This window comes from Emydura macquarii, unplaced genomic scaffold, assembly GCF_026122565.2.
Source record: "Emydura macquarii macquarii isolate MOO-44397 ecotype Brisbane River unplaced genomic scaffold, CSIRO-AGI_Emac_v2 contig_2531, whole genome shotgun sequence".
NCBI classification, from domain to species: Eukaryota; Metazoa; Chordata; order Testudines; family Chelidae; genus Emydura; species Emydura macquarii.
The window spans coordinates 11,057,338-11,084,386 of record NW_027132668.1 but is presented as its reverse complement, the minus strand read 5'-3'; the positions used below and the strand labels follow the sequence as shown (position 1 = coordinate 11,084,386).

Below are 27,049 nucleotides of genomic sequence, written 5' to 3'. Positions count from 1 at the left end.
TGTCACCTCTGTTGGGCAGGACCCGTGTCTCTCTCCTTCTTGACTGGCATTTTTCCAGGTGGCGTAGTTCCCTACCTACACTGTGTTATTCACAGCAACCCCCACTGCCTAAACAGGCCAGCATCTGCACTTTGCTTTTTCTTCGAAGACCTATGAACAGTTGTAATTGCCCTCCACTGCAAGTTATCACAGTACTCTTTCTAAGCAAGCACTTTTATTTGTAAGGTGAAAACATTACAGAAAAAAACATTAAAAACAACACAGAACTTACACAGCTGCTAATAAGCTAACCAGAGACTGCCCTCCAATTCCAATAAGGGCTCTGGTAGGAGTCAGTCTTTCAACCCCCCTCCAATGAATTTAGTCTTTCATTTATACAACTTGGACCATTGATCTTGAGACACTAGGAACAGGTAATCAGCAGACAGTGGTCCTCTTTTCAGGGTGTAACTTGAAAAGGCTGGGGTTTTTTTGCATAACCAGAGGTGAGGAATTTGTATTCATCTCCCCCTAGAGATTCCCCAGGCAAACCTCTTGATACTGTTTGTCCTAAAAGTCCAGTCTTGTCTGGCACATAGTTTCAATACAGTCCTTTAACATTTATAACACTTCCCAGGGTTCATATCACATCTCCCCTCTTGCATACTATTCTGGCCCACAATAATACATGGCTTTTGCATTTAATGTAATGTACTCCAAAGACATTTAAACTTAATTCAAAAAGACTCTTCAAGGATACTGCAGGAAATCGCCACATCTGTCATAGGCAGTTTCTCCTGTAAAATATACTTAGCTGGCTAAAAATATACATGGACAAATTCCAGTAGGCCGCAAAGGCGTGGATTCTCAACCCTGCATAACAGATCGATTTAAAAAAGAACTATCCCTGAGTGTGCCTGTCCTTTTCCCTGCCTTCTTTACTCTCACTAGACAGGCCTTGCTGTGACATCAAGCACGATCTAAATAAGACGTGGTGGAAGGCATTAACTGTGATTCCTCAGTAAGTAAGCTTTGGCAACAATCAAATATGTTGATAATAACACAATTAGAGGGGTGGCAAACGTATAGTGACCCAAAAATAATGGAACAGTGGGGTCTTGTGATGGGATGATATTCAGTGCTATTAAATGTGAAGTCATGGGCACATAATTATCTACTTTGTATTGAAGCCAGTGATTATCCTTTTTCTTCTCAGGACAGGGGATGTATTTTATTGAAGTATGGAGCCTAAGTCTGTAAATCATTATTCCCATTGGAAGCATTCCATGCCTGCAGTCAGGTATTTGCAGGCAAAAGTACTTAGATTTCTGCCTGCAGTGAACTGTGAGCACAGATTTGGCAAGCTGAAATTGTATTCACAAAAGGGAGGCCACCACTTCAAAAATGTACTAAAATAATAGCAATGAGAGAGGAATTGTCCAGTGGTTAAAGCACAGGGCAGTGATTCAGTTCTGCATCCAGCACTATTGCTGATTCACTGTGTGACCTTGGGCAAATCAATTAACCTCTCTGTGCCTCCTGTTCCTCAAGTTTAAAATGGTGATTATACTTATCTCTAGTGAGTTATGAGGCTTTAATGTTTGTAAAGCCCTTGGAGATCTTTGGATGAAAGGTACTATAGATAGAAAAAAATGCTTTATTCTTAGTAGTAGAAATTATGGGCAAGATCCTCAGCTGGCGTAAATTGGTATATTGCCATTGACTTCAAAGAAGCTATGCTAGTACACCAGCTGAGGATCTGGCCCAATATTTACTTACTGGAAAATATCTCCTTATCTCCTATGATTAATATGACCTGTTATATTAAAAGGAAACTGTTGTTGGAACACTTAAACACTCTAGTATTAGTATTAGTATAAACCCTTCAGGGTTTAAACCTTCAGGGTTTAATCGGTGTATGATGGCTATAACAGTGTAGTTCATAGTAACAAAAAGGTAAGTAAGGCTAATATATACATGCTATATGGCAGCCTGTAGTGGAAATTTTAAGTCGTTTAAAACTGCAAAGAGTCTTCCTCATCAGCAGCAATGTAATTCCATCCTGAAATGTAAAAAAATACAACATTCTCTATAAATGAGTGATCCTAAATATTCAAAAATGTTGACATTTTATGAAATAATTATGTACCTATAGTGTGAGGTATGACATTAACACTAAGGCCTTGATTCAGCACCACTTTACTCTAGTTTTACACCAGTGTGACTGTGTTGTTTTCACTGAAGATACACCAGCTTAAAATTGGAGTAACGCAGTGGTGAACTGGGCCTTAAGTTTAGTTGTGTGGTAGAAGTGGTCTGCAAATTGTCTCAAGACATCTGCATCTTCAGTGCCGTCTTTAGCAGCAGGGGGGAAGTATTTTTACAACCAGAAGTATATCTTTTCTAACTGTCACTGTTTCTCAGCTGAGACAGGTTGAGTAATACAAAATGTGATTTGTAACTATTTTGGCAAGTAAACATGGCAGGCTCATCGGCGGGAATGAAATTTAAGTGTAGACACTTCTATAATCAGGGTGTCGTAAGCTGCCTTGTGTCGACCTAACTCTAGTATAGACCAGACCTTGGTAGTAGTCTGGTGACTGGATGGGGAGTCAGTGATGAGACCTTTCCATCCCAACTGGAATAGAAATGTGATCAGGAATTGTCAGAGCTCAAACCACTCCCAGGGCTGTGTGTTATGGACATGGGACAGTAAAATGTGAACATTCAAACACACATTCTCTCTCTCTTTCATTTTGCAGTGAGATGTGATTAAAGCTATGTCTACACTACCACCTATGTCAGCAAAACTTATGTTGCTCATTGGTGTGAATATTCTACCCCCTGAGCGACATAAGTTATGCCAACATAAGAACTTCTCCCACCAACATAACTTATGCCGCTCATGGAGGTGTTTTTTTATGCTGATGGGAGAGCTCGCTCCTGTCGGCCTAGTGTGTCTTCACCAGATGATGTATTGCTATGCATGTTGCAGGAAGACCACTATATGCTACTGCTAGGAACATTTCTTAGCTTGCTATTATTTGTGATAGTATACTCTACTATATTTCAGGTTGTCAAGTAGTATAGCTATCTTGTACTATATGTTGGCTCTTTCTGTTTTCCATTGTCTGCTTTTACACCAGATGGTGCTTTTTGTGTGTGTGTGGAACACAGTGCAGGGATATTTGTAATTCACTGACACTTCCTTTTAATGCATATTGTATATTACACTGGAGCTTATGACTCAGTACATTTAACATATTTACTGTTATGTGTGTCCTCAGCACCTCTCAGGTTCAGATACTACCCTGAAGGGGAAAAACATCAGGCCACAAGAAAAATAAGCAATCTTACTACATCTCCCATTTAATTCAAGTGCTCAGTCCCCAGGCGTTCATTGAACTTGGGATCAAGCTGATAAGAGTTGAATTCTCCAGTCCTCCAAGCGGCACAAAGTGAACTTAAAGCAGTCAGAGTTATAATTGAGAATTACGCCTTTATAGGGGGAGTCTGGCAGAAAAAGCTGGCAGAGGCAGGAATTCCTTCAGCTGGCAAAAGGGGAGACAGGGGGGACATTATAGGTAATCAGGAGCAAGTCAAGAGATGGGGAGGTCAGAGTCTGTTCTTCATTGGCAGAAGATCTCAGTGTCATAAATGAAAGCTGTGCACTGTAGCTTTAATTTGCATTGGGTCTATGGGGGAGCCACAATCAGCTCCTTGTCAACCTCCCCTTTTCACTGTGCCTGAGCTCTGACCACAGATAAAAATCAACCCTATTGAGTATTTGGAAGATAATAAATAGGGGAAAATCCATCAAGCCACATGAGAATTAAGCAATCTTACTTGACTCCTCAGGAATGGCAGAAATGCACCTTGCATGTTCTATCCAAATACACACAAATATCACAAGGAAAACTTGTGAGCTAATAGCTGCATGCAATAATGAGTAGTTTATGCAAGAGCCTTAGGGAAAGGTAAAACGTTAAACACATTCTGTCACAAATGCCTTTCCTTCAGAGAATGATTTACTGAGTCTCCTGTAAACACTTAAGGACATTATGTACAGGTGTTTGTGTATGACTTCCATTAGGTTGGAAGACAAAAGACAGCTTTTAACCACATAAGCTTGATTGCGTGCCAACCTCATAAAGGCTGTGTGTGTTTTTTGTTGTTGTTTTCTTTTTCTTGTGCAGGTATCTGAACCAGACTGTACTGGAAGAGACATCAGTAACAGCGAACACTCTAAACAGAGAGAAATTAGCTGTCCTAAAACAAGCCCTAAGTGCTTTGGGATTCAATAACCTGGTAAGTAATGCAAGCCTGTATAGTTCATGCCTTGAATGACTCTTTCACCTAGTTAAAAGTAGGTAATAAGAAACTCATATTGACAGACCCCAGGGAAAAAAATAGGCCTGGCTCCTTTTTAGTGCCAATGAAACAAAGTGCTAGTTCACTTCAGGGAAATGATTGTAGTCAGTTTTAATTAGACACAGCGCCAACAATGTAAACCTTTTCCATTCTTAAAGATTCACAAAATAGCTGCAAGTTATAATCCTATGAACAATTAAATTACATAATGTCTAGATAACAAGAAACAATTAAATCCCATATGACAAAAACCTTATAAAAACCCATGGGGATCTTTTCCTAATTATATCCCCATCCCTTTTAATTTTGGGAAGTATACATTCCAAATGCTGTCTGATTGCTAGCATCTGAAAAAGGCATATGCATAATTAGACACATAAAATTACATGAAAGATTTGACTTAAACTAAAAAAGCAACTAGGAGCACCTAGTCCTGGAAGCTACAAGGGGAGAGGCAATTCTTAATTAACCCTAAGTGAAGCAAAGGATTTGGTCCAAGAGGGGAATATATCTAAACTGCTTGGTAATAGTGACCATATGTAATTATATTTAAACATCCCTGTAGGAGGAAAAGTGCAAAATTAACCTACCACAGTAGCATTTAACGTTAAAAAGGGTAACTACACAAGTATGAGAAAGTCAGATAAGCAGAAACTAAAAGGTACTGTCACCAGGGTGAAATGCCTGCAAACTGCATAGGGACTATTTTAAAATGTCATAATAGAGGCTCAAACTAAATATATACCCCAAATTATAAAAAGCCACTGTGGCTAAACAGCAGAGTAAAAGAGGTAACTAGAGGCAAAAAGTCATCCTTTAAAAATTGGAGGTCAAATCCTACTGAGGAAAATAGAAAAGAGCATAAAATCTGCAATGCAAATGTGAAGAACGATTGGCCAAGAAGAATTTGAAGAACAGCTGGCGAAAGATACAAAAACTAACAGCATTTTTTTTAAAGTACATCAGAAGCTGTCAAGCAATCACAGTGGGACCACTGGATGACTGAACTGTAAAGGAGCACTCAAGGAAGACAAGGCCATTGTAGAAAAGCTAAATGAATTCTTAGCATAAACCTGCACTGCAGAGAATGTGCGGGAGATTCTCAAACCTGAGCCATTCTTCTTAAGAGACAGATCTGAGAAACTGTCCCAGATTGAAGTGTCATTAGAGGAGGTTTTGGAACAAATGTATAACTTAACAGTAATAAGTCACCAAGGCCAGATAGTATTCACCCAAGAGTTCTGAAGGAACTCAAATTGGAGAACTATTAAGTGTGATTTGTAACCTATCACTTAAATCAGCCTCTGTACCAGATGACTGAAGAGTAATTTATGTAATCCTGATTTTTATTTTTTATTTTAAAAAAGGCCCCAGAGGCGATTCTGATAATGACAGGCTGGTAAACAAGGCAATTTGACAGAAACTATGATAAAAACAGCATTATCAGACACATAGATGACCACAATATGTTGGGGAAAGAGTCAACATGGCTTTTGGAAAGGGAAATCATGCCTCACAAATCTATCAATTTTTGAGGGTCTGAACAGCCATGTGGACAAGTGTGCTTGGACATTCAGAAAGCCTTTGATAAGGTCCTTCACCAAAGGCTCTGAAGCAAAGTAAGCAGTCATGGGATAAGTGGAAAGGTCCTCTCATGGATCAGTAACTGGCTAAAAGATAGGAAACAAATAGTCACTTTTCTGAATGGAGAAGGTAAATAGCAGGTTTCCCCAAGGATCAGTACTGGAACCAATGCTGTTGAACATATTCATAAATGATCTAGAAAAGAAAGTGAACTGTTAGGTGGCAACATTTGCAGATGATACAAGATTACTCAAAATGGTTAAATCCAAAACAGATTGCAAAGAGCTACAAAAGGGATCTCATTAAACTGGATGCTGGGCAACAAAATGACAGATGAAATTCAATATTGATAAATGCAAAGCAATGCACACTGGAAAACATAATCCCTACTATACATACAAAATGTTGGCGTCTAAATTAGCTGTTACCACTCAAAGAGGAGATCTTGGAGTCATCATGAATAGATGCAAAACAACCACTCAATATGCAGCAGCAGTCAAAAAGCTAACAGAATGTTAGTAACCATTTGGAAAGGGATAGACAATAAGACAGAAAATATCATATCACTAGATATATGCATGGTACTCTCACACCTTGACTACTACAAGCAAATCTGGTCTTCTTTTCTCAATAAAAGATATATGAAAATTGGAAAAGGTACAGAGAAGTACAACAAAAATGATTGAGTATGGAACAGCTTCCATACAAGAAGAGATTAAAAAGACTCGGATTGTTCATTTTAGAAAAGAGATGACTAAGGGGAGATATGAGGTCTATAAAATCACGAGTGGTGTGGATAAAGTGAAGAGTTATTTACCCCATTCACATAACACAATAACCAGTGGTCACCTGATGAAATGAATAGGCAGCAGATTTAAAACAAACATTGGACAGTCAGCATGTGGAACTCATTACCAGGGGATGTTGTGAAGGCCAGAATTATAACTGGGTTCAAAAAAATAAACTGATAAATTGATGGAGGCTAGGTCCATCAATGGCTATTAGCCACGATGGTCAGGGATGCAATCCCATGCTCTGGGTATTCCTAAACCTCTAACTGCCAGAAACTGGATGACAGGGATGGATCTCTTGATAATTGCCCCATTATGTTCGTTCCCTCTAACACTGTGGTTCCCAACCTTTTTCGGTCAAAGGCCAGAGATATCATTTTTACAATCCTGAAGGGCCACCAGTCTCCGCCAGCAGCTGGAACAGTCAGACGGAAGGAGTTCAGTGAGGAGGCTGCCTCACTCATCTCCCGCTTCAGCAGGGAAACCGCACGCACCCTGTGTAGCCCCATGCGCTCCACCTGGGTCCCTAGGCAATAGGTCCCTTGTGCAGCCAGGGGGACAGGAGATAAGTACTCCCCTCCCTCTGGCTCCAGCAGGGACCCCAGCACTTAGTGACCAGGCAGTGTGCTTTGCTGTACTTTCTGCTGCAGCCAGGGGGAGGGGTGCGCTGATATCCTGTCCACTTGGCTGCTGCAAGGAGCCTGCACCAGTGTTGTAGCCTCATGGCAACACGCTCCAACTGGGTCCTTATGTAGCGGCTCCCTTCTGCAGCCAGCAAGAGGGGAGTGGTGGGCCACTTTGAAAGCCCCTGCAGGCCACTTTTGGCCCATACGTTCCCACAGGTTGGGAACCACTGCTCTAACACATCCAGCACTGGTCACTGTCGGAAGACAGGATACTGAGCTTGATGGACCATTGATCTAACCCACTATGGCTCTTCTTATGCTCTTAAGGAGAGAGATGCTCAAGGTCTGTCTTTAACCATAAAAACCAGGTGATGGAGCTAATTTGGGAACAAGTCAAAGAAGGAAAACAAAAATGAGAAGAACAAAATCTTGGGGTAATAGGTGGTTGGATTTGGGAACACCCTTGCATGCCATGCAATCCCCTTTCCAATCAGAAGCACGTTCAGATGACTGTGACTATATATGTATGTTATACACATGTACAGTGCCTAGCACAAAGAAGCTGGGCACTACCACAGTACAAATAAATAATAAAAATCTAGTGAAGACGCATAAAAACAAATACACAGTACCTAACATCATCTTGGAAAAGCTGAGAAAAAGTTAATGCAACAATAGGCTGTATTGTAATATGAAATCACAGGTAGGTAACATTTCTAATGCAAAGAGATCAACAGGTGTCAGCAAAGGTGAAGAAATAAACTGGGGACACCATTGTGAATTGTGATGCTGGACTGAGGATCTTGTGATGGACTATTATGCCTTTGGTTATAGCTCCTTAGTTAAGGTAGCAACTACAGTTCCAAGTTAGGCTATAATTTGATACCTACTTTACTTTTAATAGGAAGAAAATATTTCTGTGAGCATTTGTGTGGTTGCTACTAATATTTAGCATTTATGTGGAATACAATTAATTGCAGTTTTCTTTATTCTTGATGGGCCAAATCCTGGTCTTATAGAAGTCAGTAGCAAAATTCCCACTAACATAAATGGGCCCAGCATTTAGCCTATTGTGCAATCCTAGAATACAGTGCACAGATTGCTCTGGATCTGTTAGTAAAATTCATTTTCATAATACGAGTCCTGAATAGCAAATGTGTGGGGAAATCTTCAGGAATAAGCGGAATATTGTAACTATTTTTTATACTGCTATGCCAACATCTTGGCAAGTTTTAAATTGTACAACTTTGTTTTCAGTTGTTAAGCATTTTATCCTAAAAGGTCAGGTTATCAAATTAAAATCCTGAAGTTTCCATTAAAAACAAAAACACGCATTAACATATGAAATTAAGTTCCCCTCTGTGTTTACTCTCCCTATGTACCATTCTCACTAGAAAAAAACATGGGTAAAAAACACTAGCCTGGGTAAAAAATCTGCTACTTCTACAGAAATGATATCTGTAGCTGTATTGGACAGAGAAATTCTGAAGTGAAGTGGGATGCTTGGCATACTGATTGTCCTACTCATATGCAAAGTGCTGTGTCACCTCACAGCTACTTTCTAGAAGTATTGGTGTTTCAGCTCTGGAAACAAAATCATAATGTGGATGAGTTTCATTAGCACTTTCGTTTGGTTAAAGAGAGGAGTTTCAGTCCCTAATACACAATTAAAGACAAACTTTTGAGAGCAATAGAGGAAATTTATTATCCAAAGAAGAGTTTTCTCTCTCAGTCAGATCCTCAGTTGCACTATAGCTCCACTTGGAACAGCTGAGGGGCTAGTCTCTGGAATAATTTAGAGCAGCCTCAGGGATTCTTTCATTTCACTTGACTGCAGAAGCCCCCAAGGAACTATTCAGCCAGCTGGGGGTCAATGGAGCACGGCAGCACCATACACATGCCTCTTATGCTGGAGGTCATTTGATGGTCAGTGTACAGCCAGCTATTCCCCCTAAATTAGCTCTACACCACCTTTGATATCTACAGAAGACCCATGCACAGTGATCTCTTGACCTTCTAACTGCAGGGATAACTGCAGATAAGTGTTACTGACATAGTGCTTTATCTTTTTGTAGAACTACATAAACATTTTTAATTAATCTTCACAAACATTGTGTGAGGCAGGTTAATATTTATTAATAACATTTTAAAGATGGGGAATGATTATTAAGTGACTAAGGACACCGCAAATAAGTATCTGACTCAGGACTAGAACTCAGTCTCGATTTCCAGAGTCGTGCAAAATCCTCTTGATTTAGAGTGTCTCCTTGTGTGTTTGTCCACCTTTCTGAGTCTTAGTTTCCCATTTGTGAAATGAGCTAATAAACCTCTGCACTGGTATTGTGCTTTTTCCATCTGTAGACTTCAAATTATATAAGAAAGCATTATTAGTCCTTTTATAGTAGCATAACTCCTGAGAGATTTGAAGCAATTTACCGGATAAGCATGTATGTCTGGTTTAGGGTATAAGGCTCAGATCAGCTGCATAAGATATCAGTGTTCTTACCCTAGATCTTTTATAAACTCTTTTTTTTTTAATCCTGTAGCAAGTCATGTAGATTCTCTGTGCCTTATTTACCCAATCTGAAAAATGGCAGTAATAATACTTGCCAACTTCTAAGAGACTCTGTATTCCCTCACTCTGGTTCACTACATATAAAGAAATTATTCAGGTTGTTCATGGAAAAGGTAAGAATACATCCTATAGCCCTGTTCATTTTCCAGGAGCATTTTGGTAGAGAAAGCAGCAAAGAGAGAAGCAGCTTTTACCAGCTCTGTTGTTTCTCCAAACATCTGGAAAGCTGTCTGGGATGAATTTCAAGAAGTTTTTAGCATTCTGGGCAGTTCTTTGCAAAGCTAATTTGGTATCTGCTGCAGAATATGCACTGGTTAAATGTTTACATATTGTAGTGCATATTTTGGCCCTGATTCTTCAAAGGGTAGTTGCTGGGGCTATTCACTGTGTGTGAAGGAAAGCATGCATGTAAGTCTTTGCAGGTTTGGGTCCTAAGAATTCAATAATTACTTCAGGTAAAACTTATCAAATAACTTCATGATCAGTTAACTTTTCTAAATAATGCAATGTAACCCTCTCAAGTAACTAGGGATAATTTAAATCCAATGTGCTGAATAATACAAAGGGCCTTGACTATAGGGCTGGTTTTCTTTGTTGGTTGGTTGTTTTTTAAAGATTCACAAGAATATATTTATAATAGGAAAACTGGTTTTTTTCCCACAGTCCAGTTTCCTGAACCATCATTTGCTTACATTTTAAAACACTTTTAAAAAATCACAGAAACTATATCTGGAAAATCACAACCAAAATCTGATTGTTTTCCAAAGTCATGAGCCTCTGAAAACAGGATGCCAAAATGGATTTAAAAAACAAAACACCAACCAAAGAAAAAAACTTAACTATAACTTTCACTACCTGGAACCTGCTATAAGTTAAAGCTAGACTGTTTGATTATGAATGTGATTGGCTAAAAGAAAAAAAAAAAGTGCTATTCACAAATTTCTCAACGGGCCAAAAATACTTATTTCTTGCACAAGTAATATTTCCATTAATGACATTTTATTATTTCTTCACAATATTCTAAATAATTTTTCTTATCAGTTAAAGTGATTTATATAAATGCAAAAGTAAAAGCATTAGATCATTCTTATTTTTCTATATGTTTTATTGGACACAGTATGATTTCTCAACCCTAAATCCTCACATAATAAATGAATAGTTTTTAGTTTAACAAATTCCGCTGCTGTATATTTATAGCACATGCATGTTGTATAAAGCATCTTCTTTCATTTGTATGCCCAGCCAAACTGTTCTGTATATTTGTGTATAAAATGTGCAGGAGGTGGAGAACCTGTTTGTAATTCTCTCAGCAATTCTGCATCTTGGAGACATTCGGTTTACTGCTCTGACAGACGCTGAGACAGCATTCGTGTCAGACCTGCAGCTACTAGAACAAGGTCAGTAGAACATGACCTTCTAGTATTGCCTACTTTGTCTTTTATAATAAGGTGATTTCACTGATTCACCAATAGATGGAAACACTGTTCCAGGCAAACAGAGTTCTGCATTCTGAAGACTCATAAATTACTGGGGAAACACAATACCCTATTGACTCTGATGCTTTATAAACTACAGATTTTTATAGGAATAATTAAAATGCTATTGTGGCAAATTATCAAATTCAGTGTTATATTTAATGGTGCCATTTGACTAAAGAAATTGTATAGTGTACTTTGTGTGGTCTTTTTTTTATACATATTTTTGTTGCGTGTCAATACCTAAGCAATTTGCATTGAATAGAATTCCTTACATTCAGAAATCCTTGCCGTGAAAGCTTCTTGTTTTGAAGTTGCCCTGTTGGTCATTTACAAATCTCCTCAAAGTGGTTTATGAATACAGATTGCTAATAAGTAGCATACCTTAACTCTAATACTAAAGAGATCCTGCCGGGCCCTAGGAAAAGTTCAGTGTAATCTGTAAGAAAGAAAAAAAGCTGTAAATTTAATATACAGATACATTCAAACTCTACATAAAGTCCTGATTATAGTAAGCCGATTTTACATGTTCATTAATTTTGATTACTGCTATGACAGCTCACTCTGCGTTAATGTACAGATTTTTTCACAGTTTAAAAAAATAGCATTAAAATAAAAAATATGTTTATATATTGAAATAAAGTAATTGAACATATGTACATCTCTCTTCAAAACAACTCTTTCCTTTTATAGTGGCAGGAATGTTGCAGGTATCACCAGATGAACTTGCTTCAGCTTTAACAACTGATGTCCAGTATTTCAAAGGTACTTTCTTCCAAGTCCACATTCTAATAAATCAGACTTGGTAGCTTTTAGATCCTTCTGTTGTCTGTCAGAGCTAAAATAGCTGTTCCTCATTTTTTAATGAACCAGCAAAGAGACTCTCTCAAGGATATCTTGGAAGAGATCAAACTGGGCCATGGAATTACAGCAATCTTTTGTAACATGGAGCTCAGTAACAGATCAGGCAGATGCTGATAGACCTGAACTGTGGCGAACCTTGCAAAAGTGTAGCAAGGTCACAGACCAGGTCCTAATGCTAAGAACCAATGTCGGTAGGCGTGGCGTCAAGAAATTCCATTCAAATAAGTCTGCAGCAAAAAAGGAGCCTGTATGCCACACAAATTATTTTTGTCTCTGTTCACCCCTGACCTAGACTCTTCCAAGTATAGTAGTGGAAGCCTTTGACTCACTAGGTCTTCCTGCATAACTAGTATACAACAGGGACATGGGGAAAGAGGAGTGAAGAGGCTGGACAGAGAAATTATTATCACTAAAAGTATTTAAAAATATACTTTATAATCATATTTACTCCTCCTTTTTGTGTTTACTTCCTCAGGAGACATGATCATGAGGAGACACACTATAGAGATTGCAGAATTTTACCGAGATCTTTTGGCAAAGTCACTGTATAGTCGTTTATTTAGTTTTTTAGTGAACACAATCAACTACTACCTCCAGAATCAATATGAGACCAGCAGGTAAGAGCTCAAGTGCTAACTAATCCAATTGCTAATCTCACATGCTGATGCCCTATTACAAAATCTAATTTATAAAAGATACATGATGCTATGTACCCATCATTAAAGCATTTCATTATAGCATTCTAGTTATACTTAGTGGTGTTATTGATCATTCATAGAGTGTTCTAAATCCTTCACTGATTGATGAAAATATGTACATTGTGGGCTTGTATGCACATGAAATATAGACCAAAGAGAGGTGATTATTTCTACACCAGTTAGTGTCTAATATTTTTGTATCTAGATAATGAGCCTCATAGACACCAAATACTGTAACTGCTCTAAGTTGAGTCCAGAGTTAGCCAGCCCTAATATGATGCTGTGCTTTATGTTAGTAGGCATGCTATTTTTTCATATAATTTATAGGTGTTAGTCTGTACAGTCTTCTATATTGGTATTTGTGACTACCAATTTTTTTAAAGTTGGCATTACAGCATCAGGTCTGGTATTTAATAAGCAGAGGTCTAGTTGTCATTTAGTTGGTGCAGAGCTCACTTACCATTCCTCTCAATATCTCATGACCTTAGGTAGGTCATTAAAAACAAAATTCTGAGCTTTCAAATACTTGTTTTAACTTCACTTCCCTTTGAATGAAACCTTAAAAGTATTTTCTACACATGTGTGGATAATCATCTGCTAAACTCAAACAAATTGCCATCTGACATGGTTTCTTGGAAAACATGAATGCCTATTAAAATGCATTAATGGAGCTGTTCAGAAATAAAAACATAAAAAATAAATCTCAGCAGAATGCAGACAGAAAATTAAAACCAGTGGTCTAATTAGATAGTTAAGACACATACATATTACAAAGATTGATAATGTCACATGCACACTGATAAATACTGGCATATACCAAATATATGCTAGTTTGGCATTATTCACAAGTGGTAAACCACAAGTGAATTATGTGGGTTATCTTTAACAAGTGCCAATAATCTTTTTATACCACACAGTCAGACTGGCTGTATATAGGCCATGTATTTAACAGAAATATTATTTTATAAATGTTAGTTTTGTTTTAAAATCCATCCATTTCTAAAGCCATTGAGTCAAAATCACAGTTGCTTTGCATCTCTTTCATACAGGATTTAAGGTCATAAAAAGGCTTTAAAGCTACCATAGCTGGGCAACAGGGAATTCCCCCAATATAAAGGGCTTTCCTGGCTAGAGTAGAGCTGCATACCCAGCTTTATGCCAGTGCAGGGGATGTACTGGAGGCATTCCAAGGTGGAAGATGCTTCTCCTGGGATACTACTACTGGACCAGCCCCTTAGACCCACATGCAACTGGGCTCAAGTTAGAGCAACCTCAGGTACTAGAAGCTGAAGTAGTCCCTGGTCTGTTCATCATGAGGGAGATACAATGTGGCACAGAGCCATATTTAGCCCTTCCCTCATCCCTGAGCCTCTTGGGCCAGCTCAGCTCTGTCACAGAGGTGAATTGGGCCCTTGCAGTTTTAGGCTACATCTACACTACGAGCGAGGGGAGTGATTCTCTTTCTCGTGTACACATACTTGCACTAGCTCTCATTGAGCTAGCTGAGATATAAATATCAGTGCAGTCATGGTCCCACAGGTAGCAGCAGCAGAGGCACAGTTGAGGTGTGCCAAGCACATAATCTCCCAGTTGCAGGCGGGTTTGTACTCAGCATGGCTCCGCCGGGCCTTTGCTGCTGCTACCAGTGTGTGTACCAGTATGTGCACATAAGCAGGGGAATCACATCCTGTGACATACCAGACACAGTCCAGACTAGTGGAGGGCTGTGTCACCCTTGCCTGCAATTTTGAGTGCCTTACCATGCCTTGTTGCAGCTGGGCCGCTTGCAAACAACCTGCCAGCACGCAGGTCACATCATGAGTGTCTGTGCAGCCAGCAGCTATACTCTGGCTCTCACTAGGCCCCGCCCTAGACTAACTGGTACCCCAGCCAAGGAGCATCTCCAGCGCCCTCCTCCCCCATTTGTAAAACTTTTGAATGCCTTGATTTTTATTGCATTCAAAGCCCATTTCATGACTTTGATGCATGATTTGCATGCATGATTTATCCCTGTCAGATAAGACGATACATTTTGCATGCTAGGATCTGTATTTATTCATGCCATATATAAGTAAATAAGAGACATTGTTTTCTCTACGTTTATGGAAACTTTTTAATTTTAAGAATAACTGCAATGTACTGACATCAAGAAATTGAACTGTGAACTAACATTGGATGAACCAGTATTAAATAGTGTTACAGTAGGTGACAGTCTTAAAATGTTAACCTAGACCTTTAGTTCAAAAGGTCGCTTTTCTCAGCTTTGCCCTCATGAACTGGAGCACTCCATCACTTTCCTCACGTTTCCATTCCTTATCTTCAGGTAAATCTGATAATTCATTTAGTAACATGACTTCCATCATTTACACTTCGCTCCTCCATTTCCTCTGCACTGGGATGATCGCTACTGCCTAAAGCCTGGTCTATGTTGTTCTGTTTCAGATATTTTCCCATCAAATTTGCCCTTTGCTGCAAACTAGATTGCAATTGAACTTTTTGCTTCCTTTACTGAGATTCTGAAGGATTCCTTGGGGGGCCTCTTTTATTTTCTACGGGGGAAGACAGACAGTTGTTCCACAGAGAAAAGGTCTATGTTCCACAGTCTTAGAAAGTCATCAGACATTATGAATTAAGCATGGCAAAAGAAGTAACAGCACTTCTTTTATGTTGTTATGTAGATGGGGTGTGATAGATATCTCTCGTGTCTCATTCAATATGTCCTTTATTAGTCACTACTTACACTCTTCCAGTCTTACAACACAAATACACTTTCACAATTCACAATAAAACAAGGTTCACAATATTGCAGCTGGATTCTCACTTCACTTCAGTTTGTTCTTATATCTCATTGATTGGTGATGCTCCCCCCACCTTCCCCTCAACTTCCATTATATACCCAGGGGGTCATGGCTGACAACATTGTAGGAGATTCAAGGAAAATGTCGTTCTCAGAAAGTGTGGAAGGTTCCATGTGATTCTACAAAAGTCCAGAACTTTCTAGGAGATTAGTGAAAAATGAATCCACATACGAAATACCTGAAACATTTTACTTCAAACATTCTATATTCCCTTTTGACACTAACAACAAAAAGAGCACCCTGAGCCCAGCATCCCCCAAGCTCAGCACCCCAGACAGTCTCCTGAGTCGCCTGCCCCTTAGTTATACTGCAGGGAGACCCAAACACACACCCAGTCACAGATCTTCCCCCAGAAATGCACATGCCTTGTACTGTCTAGCCCTCCCTTGGGCACTACAATTATATTAAGTCCATTATTCCTTTAAGGCAATAATATGCCATCTTATTACCTTAAATAATTACCCAGACACTTCAGTTTAAACACACCAGATTAAATATAAACATAAATCAAGTTTATTAACTACAAAGAAAGAGATTTTAAGTGAGTACAAGTAATGAGGCATAAAAGTCAGAAATGGTTGCAAGAAAAATAAAGATAAAATTCTCACTAATATCTAGTAAGAAAATACCTTAGTTGCAAAGCAAACTTTTTCACCACATGCTCCAGCAGATTACTGCCCAAACTTTCAGGTCAGGAGCCCTCCCTAAGTGTCTAATGGCTTTTGTCATCTCACGTGTGGAGAATGAGATGGATAGGGAAAGAATGAGGGGTGCCTTCATGTGTTTGTCCCTCCTTTTTATAGTTTCAGTCACCTTCTTGAAAAACATTTCCAGTTGAAAACCAGGAGCCAAAGAATCAGTGTGGATGGATGTTCCCTGCTGGTTTTTTTCACCTGTTTAAACTTCCTTTGTTTTCCCCTCCTGCTTGATAACTTTGTTTAACTGCTTAAATACAAATTAAGGCAAACACACACTCCTTTGTTCAAGACAGATCTGTTTGATCAGTTTGGTGCTACATGAATCTGAACATGTATTTTTAACATCATGCAGGAGAATCTTATAACTTCACAATGTTGCCACAAATTTTATCAGGACAGTACTGACCAGCAAATTGAGTTTGTAAATGATACTGTACAAGGCATACTTTGGACAAAGATTATTACAATTGTGTGTGGGGTGTGAACACCAAACACCCCTAATTCGTAGTGTAGATCATAGCCTTAGTTACCATGAGTCCAATTGTAAAGGAGGGAGAGAAACATACAACACATTCTAAAATCCTCTAAAATTATTGGAAATAGATTATTGTGTATAAAAAAGCTATGTGATTTTAAGGTTTGATATTTTAGGACCTATCAGAGCTAGGAGCTGTGAATCTTTCCTGTCCAGTGGTATAAAACTCTCTTCACTAACCCTAATGCAATATTAAGATATTAGACCTTAAATTGTCACAGATACAGGACTGAATATTGCTCATCCCATACTTCATCCAGTTGTAATTGGGGAGAGTTCTACATTTTAGTGGGGAGAAGGAAATATTTATTAAGTTATTTCTAAACGTCAGACAACCCTAATAATATGGCAGCTGTTTGAAGATGCTCAGAGATTTGGAATATTAGAAGTTGTCTTGGTGGAACTGGGCAGACTGCAGGTAAAGCAGTTGAAGATATAGAATAAATGCAACTTATCACATAAATCTGCAGGTTATGGATCAAATTTTCCTCACTTACACCAGTGCAACAGTATAATTTGGAGTAAGTCTTGGCCCAACATGTGTTTCAAAATTCTTTTAACAAGACTTTATAAAACAATAAAATTGGATGTGTATTCTTAGTGCTAATGTACTAGAAACATCTGACTCAATATATTGAAAATCAAAGTGCGTTACTAAAAAAATTCTGGGCTTCACTTTCTTTGTGGAATTACTAGAATTTGATCATTAATATTGATTTTTTTTATTTACTATGAAGCAACTAATGGCTGGTTTACAGGTGAAACAAGACTGGTGATGGTCATTAGATCAAAAGGGAAAAAAGTTTCCTGAGTAGATGTAAGAACATAGCAGTCTAGGTATAAAGTGGATAAAAGCATTGCCAGAATCTGACAAACACATAAATAAACAATAATGAATCAATGTACAGCGGCAGTTTTAATGGCAATGTAAAGATAGAGTTGTTATTCACCTTCAGGAAAATTGAATTTGTTCATTCAGAGTGACTCACAATTTTGTCTAATTAAAGCACCATTTTTATATTCACCAGCATAATTATAACCATTAATACAAGTGTAGGCTGGTTACAAGGTACTTCCATGTTCACAGCTTTGTCTGTCCTATATGATATTGTTTTTAAGTAGAGCACTATGACAGGAAACTGATCTTGCATAGTTAGAGTTCTAAAATTTGACTGGAGAACAATAATGCCAAATGCTTGTTGATGCTTATCATTATTAAAAATTATTATTATTGTTAACTTTTTCAGTGTCAAGTATATTAGATGCTTCTGTTCTGTCTATTGTATTATTTTGAAAATCATCTGCATGAGGATTTTTTTTTTGAGGGGAAGGAATTAAGATATTGTATTGCTGAAGTTTATTGTATGGCTAACAAACTTGCTGATTGTGAGCTTTGTGGATAATAGTCTTAAATATCATTGACTGTTTCAATTTAAGTTATGTGATTACCTTTTGGCAGTTCAGGTCTAAAGCATCTGATATTAGTACCAATGTAAAATGTATTAATGTGACATATCAGGAAATCTTGACTTATACTGAAAGATTACCTGTTCACAGAGTACTGACAAAGCCTATAAAGGCTCAGGAAATGTTTATCTCTTCTAACTAATGAAAAACATATTGAACTGGATATGTTCGGTTTGGAAAATCTAGTTTTTTTTCCTGCCCTTGTCACCTATGCCCCTTACAAAGTAGCGGGTACTATGTTCATAGTAATTTGTTAGCAAAAGAGTCTCCTTGTTTCATGACCTGAAGATGGGGCTAATGCCAATATATTTATGCTGCACTGCAGACTAGCAAATGAGTTTAGCTTTCGATTATGGCTTTGTATCCATATTATCAAGTCAGTGATAGGTGATTTTCTTTTCAGATATAATCTACCAAATATTTCTAAAATCATATTTTCCAGGGAGTTGCATCTTTCAACAGTAAACTTTTATCCATAGTAAAATCATTTCAAATAGTGACAGACTATAGCCTGGGAAACATTTGTTTGTCACAAGGAAAATATTGGAAGTCTCATTCACAAAAATTCTTTACATGCAAAATTTCTTTACAAATGATGCATTATCCATCATTTGACTTCTAATAAGATCACATGCAAAACAGCTCTCAGCCTTAATCTATCACTGAGTTCAGCAACAGGAGAGGAACATGGCGGGGAGGGAGGGGCTTACAATTGAAAACACAAACCCACAGCATAATTTAAAAAAAAACCCAACTTAATGCAGTATGGGGCATAATGTCATTTTTTGAGCTTTGCCTTAGCATGGATTGTTTTTTTGTGCTTACTCATAAAAGACAAAAACAGATTTTTAAATTGCATAACAAATATAGCCTTCAAGACCTGGGAAAGTTATACCATGCTAGTGATGAGTGAACTGTGGAAGGTTTTGAATCCACCTGGATACCGTGATTGAAGAAAATCCCCTCCCCCAGTATTAGTCATGCAAATACCAGCAGCATCGGATGTTGAGTCTGTGATTCCATCATGTCCAACCTGCATATACCAGTCAGACCTCAGGGGAGTGAGGAAACAGAGAAGTCAGTGCCTCCACAGTATCTCAGAAGGATAATCAAGAGAATTAGAGACCTATCCTTGGCAAAGGTGAATTACTTTTCTGGTAATGGATGTGTAGGAATATAGGCCTACATTCAGCCTGAGTGAACTATGGTTTTTTAATTGAGTTTGGATATTACCAAGATCAACAGATCCAAAGCACATTTCCAAAAAAAAAAAAAAAAAAATTGAAATAACGAGAAAAGAGTTGTTTGTGTTAAATTTGTAGTGATCCTTAAAGTGCCAGTGTTATCTTACTGGGTTTGGCCTGAAGTAATTAGAATAAAGAAAACATGGTTAATTAGATTCCAGGCACAGTAAATAATTAATTATGTACAGCATGCCATGATGGGAAGGTATCTCCAGGCCTGATCGTGTTGTAAGTATTTTGGCCAATTCTTTTAACTGTTGCTAGGATATAGATTGTAAGAATGTACATGCTTATCTAAGTATTTTGGATGTAATCAATATCAAGTGGCCTTTTGACTGATAACAGAATAAACAGAATCATGGCAAACCTTAATAAATTTATTAGGAAAATTATTTCCAACATGTTGTATGTTGTGGATCTTGGAACGGTGAAGAGCCTAATAAGATCCTGAGGTTGAGGAGAGATGCCTTCAATTGAAGGAGAGTTTATATACTATATCAAATTCCCATAGTACTTCTTCTTGTTAATCAGTATCACTTCCGCTTTATCCAGATCAAATTTAAACCAGGTGGATTTAAAACTTGAAAACATCCTGTCACTACCAGATGTTAGAGGAGTAGGGAGAGGACTGTGTCTGGGTTAGATGAAAAGGAGATGTAAAGCTAAGTGTCATCATAGTGACGACATGTGAAGCCATACCACCTCAGAGTCTCACCTCGCTGCTTTACATAGACATTGAACAAAAGGGATGATATAACTGAACTCTACAGCTTTCCATAGCTGAAAACCTTCAGGAGCAGAAGAGTAGTTACCCAGTATCAACCTGTAAGATTGCTCTGAAATGAGTGTGCAGAACCATTGTAAAGGAATTCTGTCCATCTCTCCCAGGAATTGCAAATGGGTCAATAGCACCTCTTGATCACTGATATGACATCTGCCAGGATAATTTCAGTTAGGAAACTGGTATCTATGAATTGCTCGTAGGAGTTGGCAACAGTTTTATGTGGTTTATTTTTAATGTAGTTATTCAGTCTAGAAGGACAAAAGGTGTTTCTAGTCTGACTGTAAATTTTAACAGATAACTCATTCTAGAAAAAGGCACAAACTAAGGATGTTGCAAAATATTATAGTTGAGGTATTATTTTGTAAATTGAAACCTCAAACCGGATGTGGTTCAGATCCATGTAATATTTTAATCAATTCCCAAATTACGGTGTGGTCAGGGAGTTGGAAAAATTCTTCCAATATTGGTTCATATTCTATAAAATGTGTGAAGCCTGAAAAAGATTTCAGTCACAATAGTAATAAATTATTAATTACTATTGTCCAAAAAGCATAGTTAGTACATTTTTACTGAATTTTACATCCATCCAGAATCCAAATACAAGCACTGCTTTCTCTTACCTTCATTAAACATGTCCTGATAATATGAAAGCACCTTACTTATTGAAAGAAAGAAGTCTCTATATCCAATATTCCTATATTGTGATATTCGCTTTACTTCTCATTAAATTTGAAAGGCTCAATTTTATATTGTTTAATGTGTCAATATTGTTGAGCAATCTTAAAAAAGTAAAGTAAAATAAGGACTCTTAAGAAAGAAAATGCCTCCTTTTTAATATGAGTCCCTTGAGATTTCTTGTGACATTCCCCTTGATTTGTAAACATGAGAGAACAGATCCTTTATTTTGCTTTAGAAATCTTTTATGATTAATTTAAGGAACGTAATTTTGCTGGAATTAGTATGATTGAGAGCTGAGCAAAAAAAAAATTTACCAACCTTCTCTTTGGGGGGAAAAATCTTCAAATGGGATAAGGACACACACACACAAAGGTGATGAAGTAATTTATATCCAACTATAAAATATTATTTTAATGTGTGTATTACTTTGTCTGTTGAAATTTAAGTTACCAAAAATGGGCAAAAAGTTAACAAAGATAATTACAGGACTTCTTAATCAAATCTATTGTACTGACTTTTTCACTGTGGAAGACAGGTTTAAGGACCAGTGTGAGGTTGGAGTTCTTCTGATTTACTCACCCTTGTAGCCAGACTAGGTGGCTCTTATTAAAAGGAAAAAAAATCTAATCCCCTTTATGTAATGTGACTGCACTGCATGTAGCTGTGGAGACAGAGAGAAAGAGATGTGATCTTACTGAGGACACAAGGGCCAGGATTCTCAGTTAGAGCTGATAGAAGTCTTTTGACAAAACATTTTTTTCCTGTCAGAAAAGGATGTTTTGTTCAAAGCAACATATTTCATAGAAATGTATCAGTTCAGACAAAATTTTTGTCAAGAATAGCCAATAGCCTAATGGTTTGGGATCTCACCTGGGATGTGGAAGAAACAGTTTCCACACTGGAACTAACACTAATTTCACAACCTTGAATTTTTTCATGAAACAAAAGTATTGTTTTGTGGTCAGCTTTATCCTCCAAAGATATACAGTACCAGTCCGGCTAGAAGATGGATTGGTATAAGGCTTAGTGCAAACCCCATTCCTGTCACCTTTGTTCATGGAGATTTCTGGAGATGAGAGACAACAATGGTCCTTGCTTAGGATGACTCAGATGGGGATATGTCAATCTTTACTATGGCCAATTATTTTAAGGAGTATCACCCTCCTGGGATTAAAGGGGTCATGGAACTCTCTTGATCATGGGAAGGAAAATTCCACAGGTAATGACAAGGCTCTGTCCATTAGTAGTAACATAGGCCCTGAGGAGAGGGTTGCATAGGGTGAACCAAGGAGAGCATGCCCTGGGCATTACTCTGAGATGAAGTTACATGGAAAGATATTAAGCTTTAAGGTACAGATGAAGAATTATTTAATTTAATTTATCTTTCTTGGAATTTATAGAGACAAGGTGGGTGAGGTCATATATTTTCTTGAACCAACTTCTATTGGGGAAAGAAACAAGCTTTTGAGCTTACACAGAGCTCTTCTTCTGGTCTAGAAAAGGTACTCAGAGTGTCACAGCTAACTACAAGTTTGAATACATTTTTAAGCATAAGGAATTAACACTTGTTGCAAGAGACTATTCAAGGTGAATTGAGAAGTTGACACTTCTGCAGTCAGAGGACAAAGGAGGGTTAATGGGTTACAGATTGTTGTAATGAGCCTTAAATACAGTGTCTTTATTAACTCCATGATTTTTAGTGTCCAGTAAAGCTCTGAATTTAAGCTCTTAGGCTTGTTTTTTCAAGATGTGCAGGTTTCCTTTTGAGGACAAGGAATAAGAGGTCAGATATGGAGTGATTGTTTTGTGAAAAGTGTTTGTCTTTTATCATTTTTCCATGTGAGTTCATTCGTGAATGCAGTGATTGTTTCATTTCACCCACATAGCTGTTAGTGGGGCATTTAGTGGACTAGATGAGGCAAACCGCATGTTTTGATAGTCATGTGTAGGTCCCTGTAGATTTTGAAAGGTGTGTTGTGAAGGGTATAGATCATCATAGAAGATTTTGCATCTGTTGTTCTGGCAGGGTACCACTTTGAGTTGGTGTATTCTGGTCCGTAGGACATTGCTTCTGATGATGAGTTTGACAAGGTGGGAGGATTGTTTGAAGACCAGAAGAGAGGGTTTGGGAAATATTTCTTCCTGAATATGGGTTGCAATTGTTTAATGATACCCTGTATGGGTTCCAGTGTAGGGTGCTAGGTGACAACTAGAAGTGTGTGGCCAGTGGATTTTTTTTCCTGTATTATGGTGTGTATACTGGACTTTCTCTTCAGAATATATTCTGTGATATCTGAGTGCCTGGCTGTAGACAACAGATTTCTTGATGTGTTTGGAGTGGTTACTGGATCTGTGAAGATAGGTGTGGTGATCCTTGGATTTCTTATAAATAGTTGTCAGTAGGGTTCCATTGCTGAAAACTTTAGCAATAGGATGAATTTTGGACAATATTGTATGTATGTTAATTGAGTGAAAGGCATGGGAGAACCCATCTTTTTGCAAATATTCAAAAGGTAAATCAGAGGATGTTTGCCAATCCACGAATAACAGGCATTCTGGTGTTCATCCAACTTTCAGATGTGTTTACTAAAATGGTAGAATGCTCAGTATGTAAGAGAATAGACAGTGTTTTCAGGGAAGAAGGTAGATGTTCCTTTCAAAAATGACTATGGTCCAAATTCTGCCCTCTATTATGTGTGTGTTACTCCCACTGGATTTAATTTAGACCCATACTTTTTGCTACTACCACTTGTGAACAAATGCAAAGTATAAAAATTAAGGATAATTCATCTATTGCTGATGCTCTTGAAAATGGAAAGAGTACAAGGTTGTGTATCTCCGCTTAATTGGAGATTTGAAGCATGAGTATTTGAGATTGAAGCTTACATTTTTAAGCAAAAAATTAAAAATGAGTTGCAATATTAGAGATGTAGCCAGTGATGTTTCTGTTTCTTGATGAAGAAATTTCCTCATATGCTAATTGACCTCATGATAACCTCTCCCACCCAACAAAGTCAGTCCAATCTAGATTTATTATGCGTCTCTCTGCACTGACATTTGAGAATATAGCCTGAATTACTATTCCACAGAAATCAATGGGAACTTTTGGGGTATGACATCTGAGGAAACCTTTCAGAAATGTCCTTGCCTGTCTCTGAGGAAGACTCAGAAAAGGCAGAATGTCAGCAAGGATGTTGATACTTCTGCTGTTTTATTAAATGTAAGAGGTTTTTGGGGAGTGGGCTGAGGAAGGGGAAGCTGTTTTGAAATTTAGGGCCAGATACACACCTGGTGTGAATGGATGCTACTGAATTGACTTCAGTGGAACTACATCAATTAAGGATTTAGCATTTTATACTTTATTTTTTGGCTTTACTACCTGATATACATATTTGATGAATGGAGATGATATGCACTGCTGACAAGTAGCTTTATGTGGGTACCCGCATATATAGAGAGAAGAGATGTCTGTTCTGCTGAAACCCAAATGCTGATCCTGTAAACAAAGCCCTAGTATGAGGGACAGCTGTTTGAATGGTGGAGGTAGCCTGCTGTGTCCCACCTAAGGCCCACACACTCCAACGTTTTGATAGGTGCAAATGATCATCCCTTAGAATCATAGAGTTGGAAGGGACCTCAGGAGGTCATCTAGTCCAATCCCCTGCTCAGAGCAGGACTAACCTCAGCTAAATAATCCCAGCGAGGGTTTTATCAAGCCGCAGTTTAAAAACCTCTAAAGATGGAGATTCCACCACCTCTCTAGGTAACCCATTCCAGTGCTTCACCACCCTCCTAGTGAAAAACTTTTTCCTAATGTCCAACCGAGACCTCCCCACCTGCAAATTGAGACCATTGCTCCTTGTTCTGTCATCTGCCACCACTGAGACGAGCCTAGCTCCATCCTCCTTTGGACCCCCTTTCAGGTACTTAAAGGCTGCTATCAAATCCCCCCTCATTTTTCTCTTCTGTAGACTGAACAAGCCTAATTCCTTCAGCCTCTCCTCATAAGTCTTGTGCTCCAGCCCCCTAATCATTTTTGTTGCCCTCTGCTGGACTCTCTCTAACTTCTCCACATCCTTGTTGTAGTGGGGGGCCCAAAACTGGACACAATACTCCAAATGCGGCCTCACCAATGCCAAATAGAGGGGAATGATCACTTCCTGTGATCAAAGTTATCTGAATGCCCAGTGGCTTGGACTTTTGAAAGGGCCAGATCAAGGCAGGGTATACTAACTGGAGGAAGATATTCAGACAGCAGCTCCTTGTCAGCTGCTCTGTGCACCTTTGAAGCAGACAGCACCCAGAGTAAGAATCCCCAAATACAAATTTGAGAGAGACAGACAGACAGGTTTTACTGAGGAGTACACAACTGGTGTAAGGAAGGAGGAGGTTAGTGAGGATTAGGGGATAGGAGAGCCAGGGTGAAGGATTAGAGATACATATCGCAGAGTTCAGGGTGATGGCTTTCACTGGGGTATTGGGAGAGGGAAAAGGCTGCAGTAGCCCAACTATCATGAGACAACTCAGAGAAAGGATAGTGAAGAAAAGAGGTCAAGACTCTGCCTTTCTTTCCTAGCAAGTTCTATTCCTCAGAGGACCTTCCTTGACCCACCTGAGTGATAGGTCATACAGAGATACAGGCTTACCCCTGAATCTATCCAGTACCTCTATGATGTGATGATTTGAAGGAAGCTATGGAGGCTGATCTGGAGAATCATGTCCTCTGTTCCAGCTAGAGTACTTAATATCCCTGCAACTTAGCACCTATGCCCTTGTGTCTTTTCAGAGGGACACTATTGGCATCAGTGAGGCCTTTGTGTGTCTAAGGGTCTGTCTACACAGCATTTTAAAACCCACAACAATGAATGTCAAGGCCCGGGTCTACAGACTCGGTCTTGCAGGGCTCCCACTATGGCACTAAAAGCAGCTGGGTAGATGTTTGGGCTTGGGCTCTGAAGCCTGGGAGAGGGGGGTTTCAGAGCCCAAGCTCCAGCCCGAGCTGCTACAGTGCTGTTTTTAGGGCCATGGCACAAGATTCACAAACCCAAGTTTGTAGACCTGGGCTTTGAGACTTATTGCTGTGGGTCTTAAAATACAGTGTAGACATACCCTAAAAGTGCTTCCTAAATCTAAAAGCCAGAGGGTTAAAGATGACATGAGTTTCTCTATGGGTAGGCAGACCCATTATTAAATTATGCAGGAATTCTACATTATGGGGGACTTACCATCTGTATCAGTTCTGGTATGTGGTTCCCCCTTCCTAGCAGTTTGTCCACAAGGGTTTGTTTTTTATAATGGTGATGTCAATTTTTAGATCTGTGCAGTTGAGCTTCTTCATCTTCACTTTCACTAGCCCCTGCCTAAAATATTGTAGGTTTGGGTAATCTACAGCAGTGTCTGAAAATGATGTTTCACGCTGCTCACTACTGTCACTCCAAGTGACATTAGCAGATAGAAGTTGAGAATTTTCATATGCTAATATGCATCCACTTGGCATTTCCACTCTGCTCTGAGCACACAGGAAACAGGCATGGGTGCTTTGGGAAAACCCACTGAAAAATGGACAACTGGGTCATTTAGTCAGCTGGGTGCATCCAAACACCTCCCATCCAGCCCATTCCCATTGGCTGCCCATCTCACACTGGAGTTACAAGATGGGTGCCTGAATGTTTGAAAACTTTGGTCTTAGTGTTAACAAGCTAAACATTTGTCTGACTTATTTTATTCTATATTTAAATGGTGGCTGTTGAAACTGCTTGGAGCTCTGGAATATTTATAGTCCTTGTGCAAAGATGGCTCAGTAGGTGAGGCAGTCAAAGACA

General features: G+C 38.6%; 1 protein-coding gene across 1 annotated transcript in view; it reads left to right on the top strand.

Moving 5' to 3' along the window:
• Window positions 1-4,175: 4,175 nt before the first annotated feature.
• MYO16 (myosin XVI) overlaps window positions 4,176-27,049 on the top strand; it is a gene marked incomplete at its 5' end in the record, with an annotated part of 177,772 nt that continues 154,898 nt past the window's right edge. The window contains 4 exons of the mRNA XM_067563549.1: window positions 4,176-4,287; window positions 11,206-11,323; window positions 12,095-12,166; window positions 12,741-12,882. Of these exons, the coding sequence (XP_067419650.1) occupies window positions 4,176-4,287; window positions 11,206-11,323; window positions 12,095-12,166; window positions 12,741-12,882 (444 nt within the window). The remainder of the gene's footprint in view (window positions 4,288-11,205; window positions 11,324-12,094; window positions 12,167-12,740; window positions 12,883-27,049) is intronic.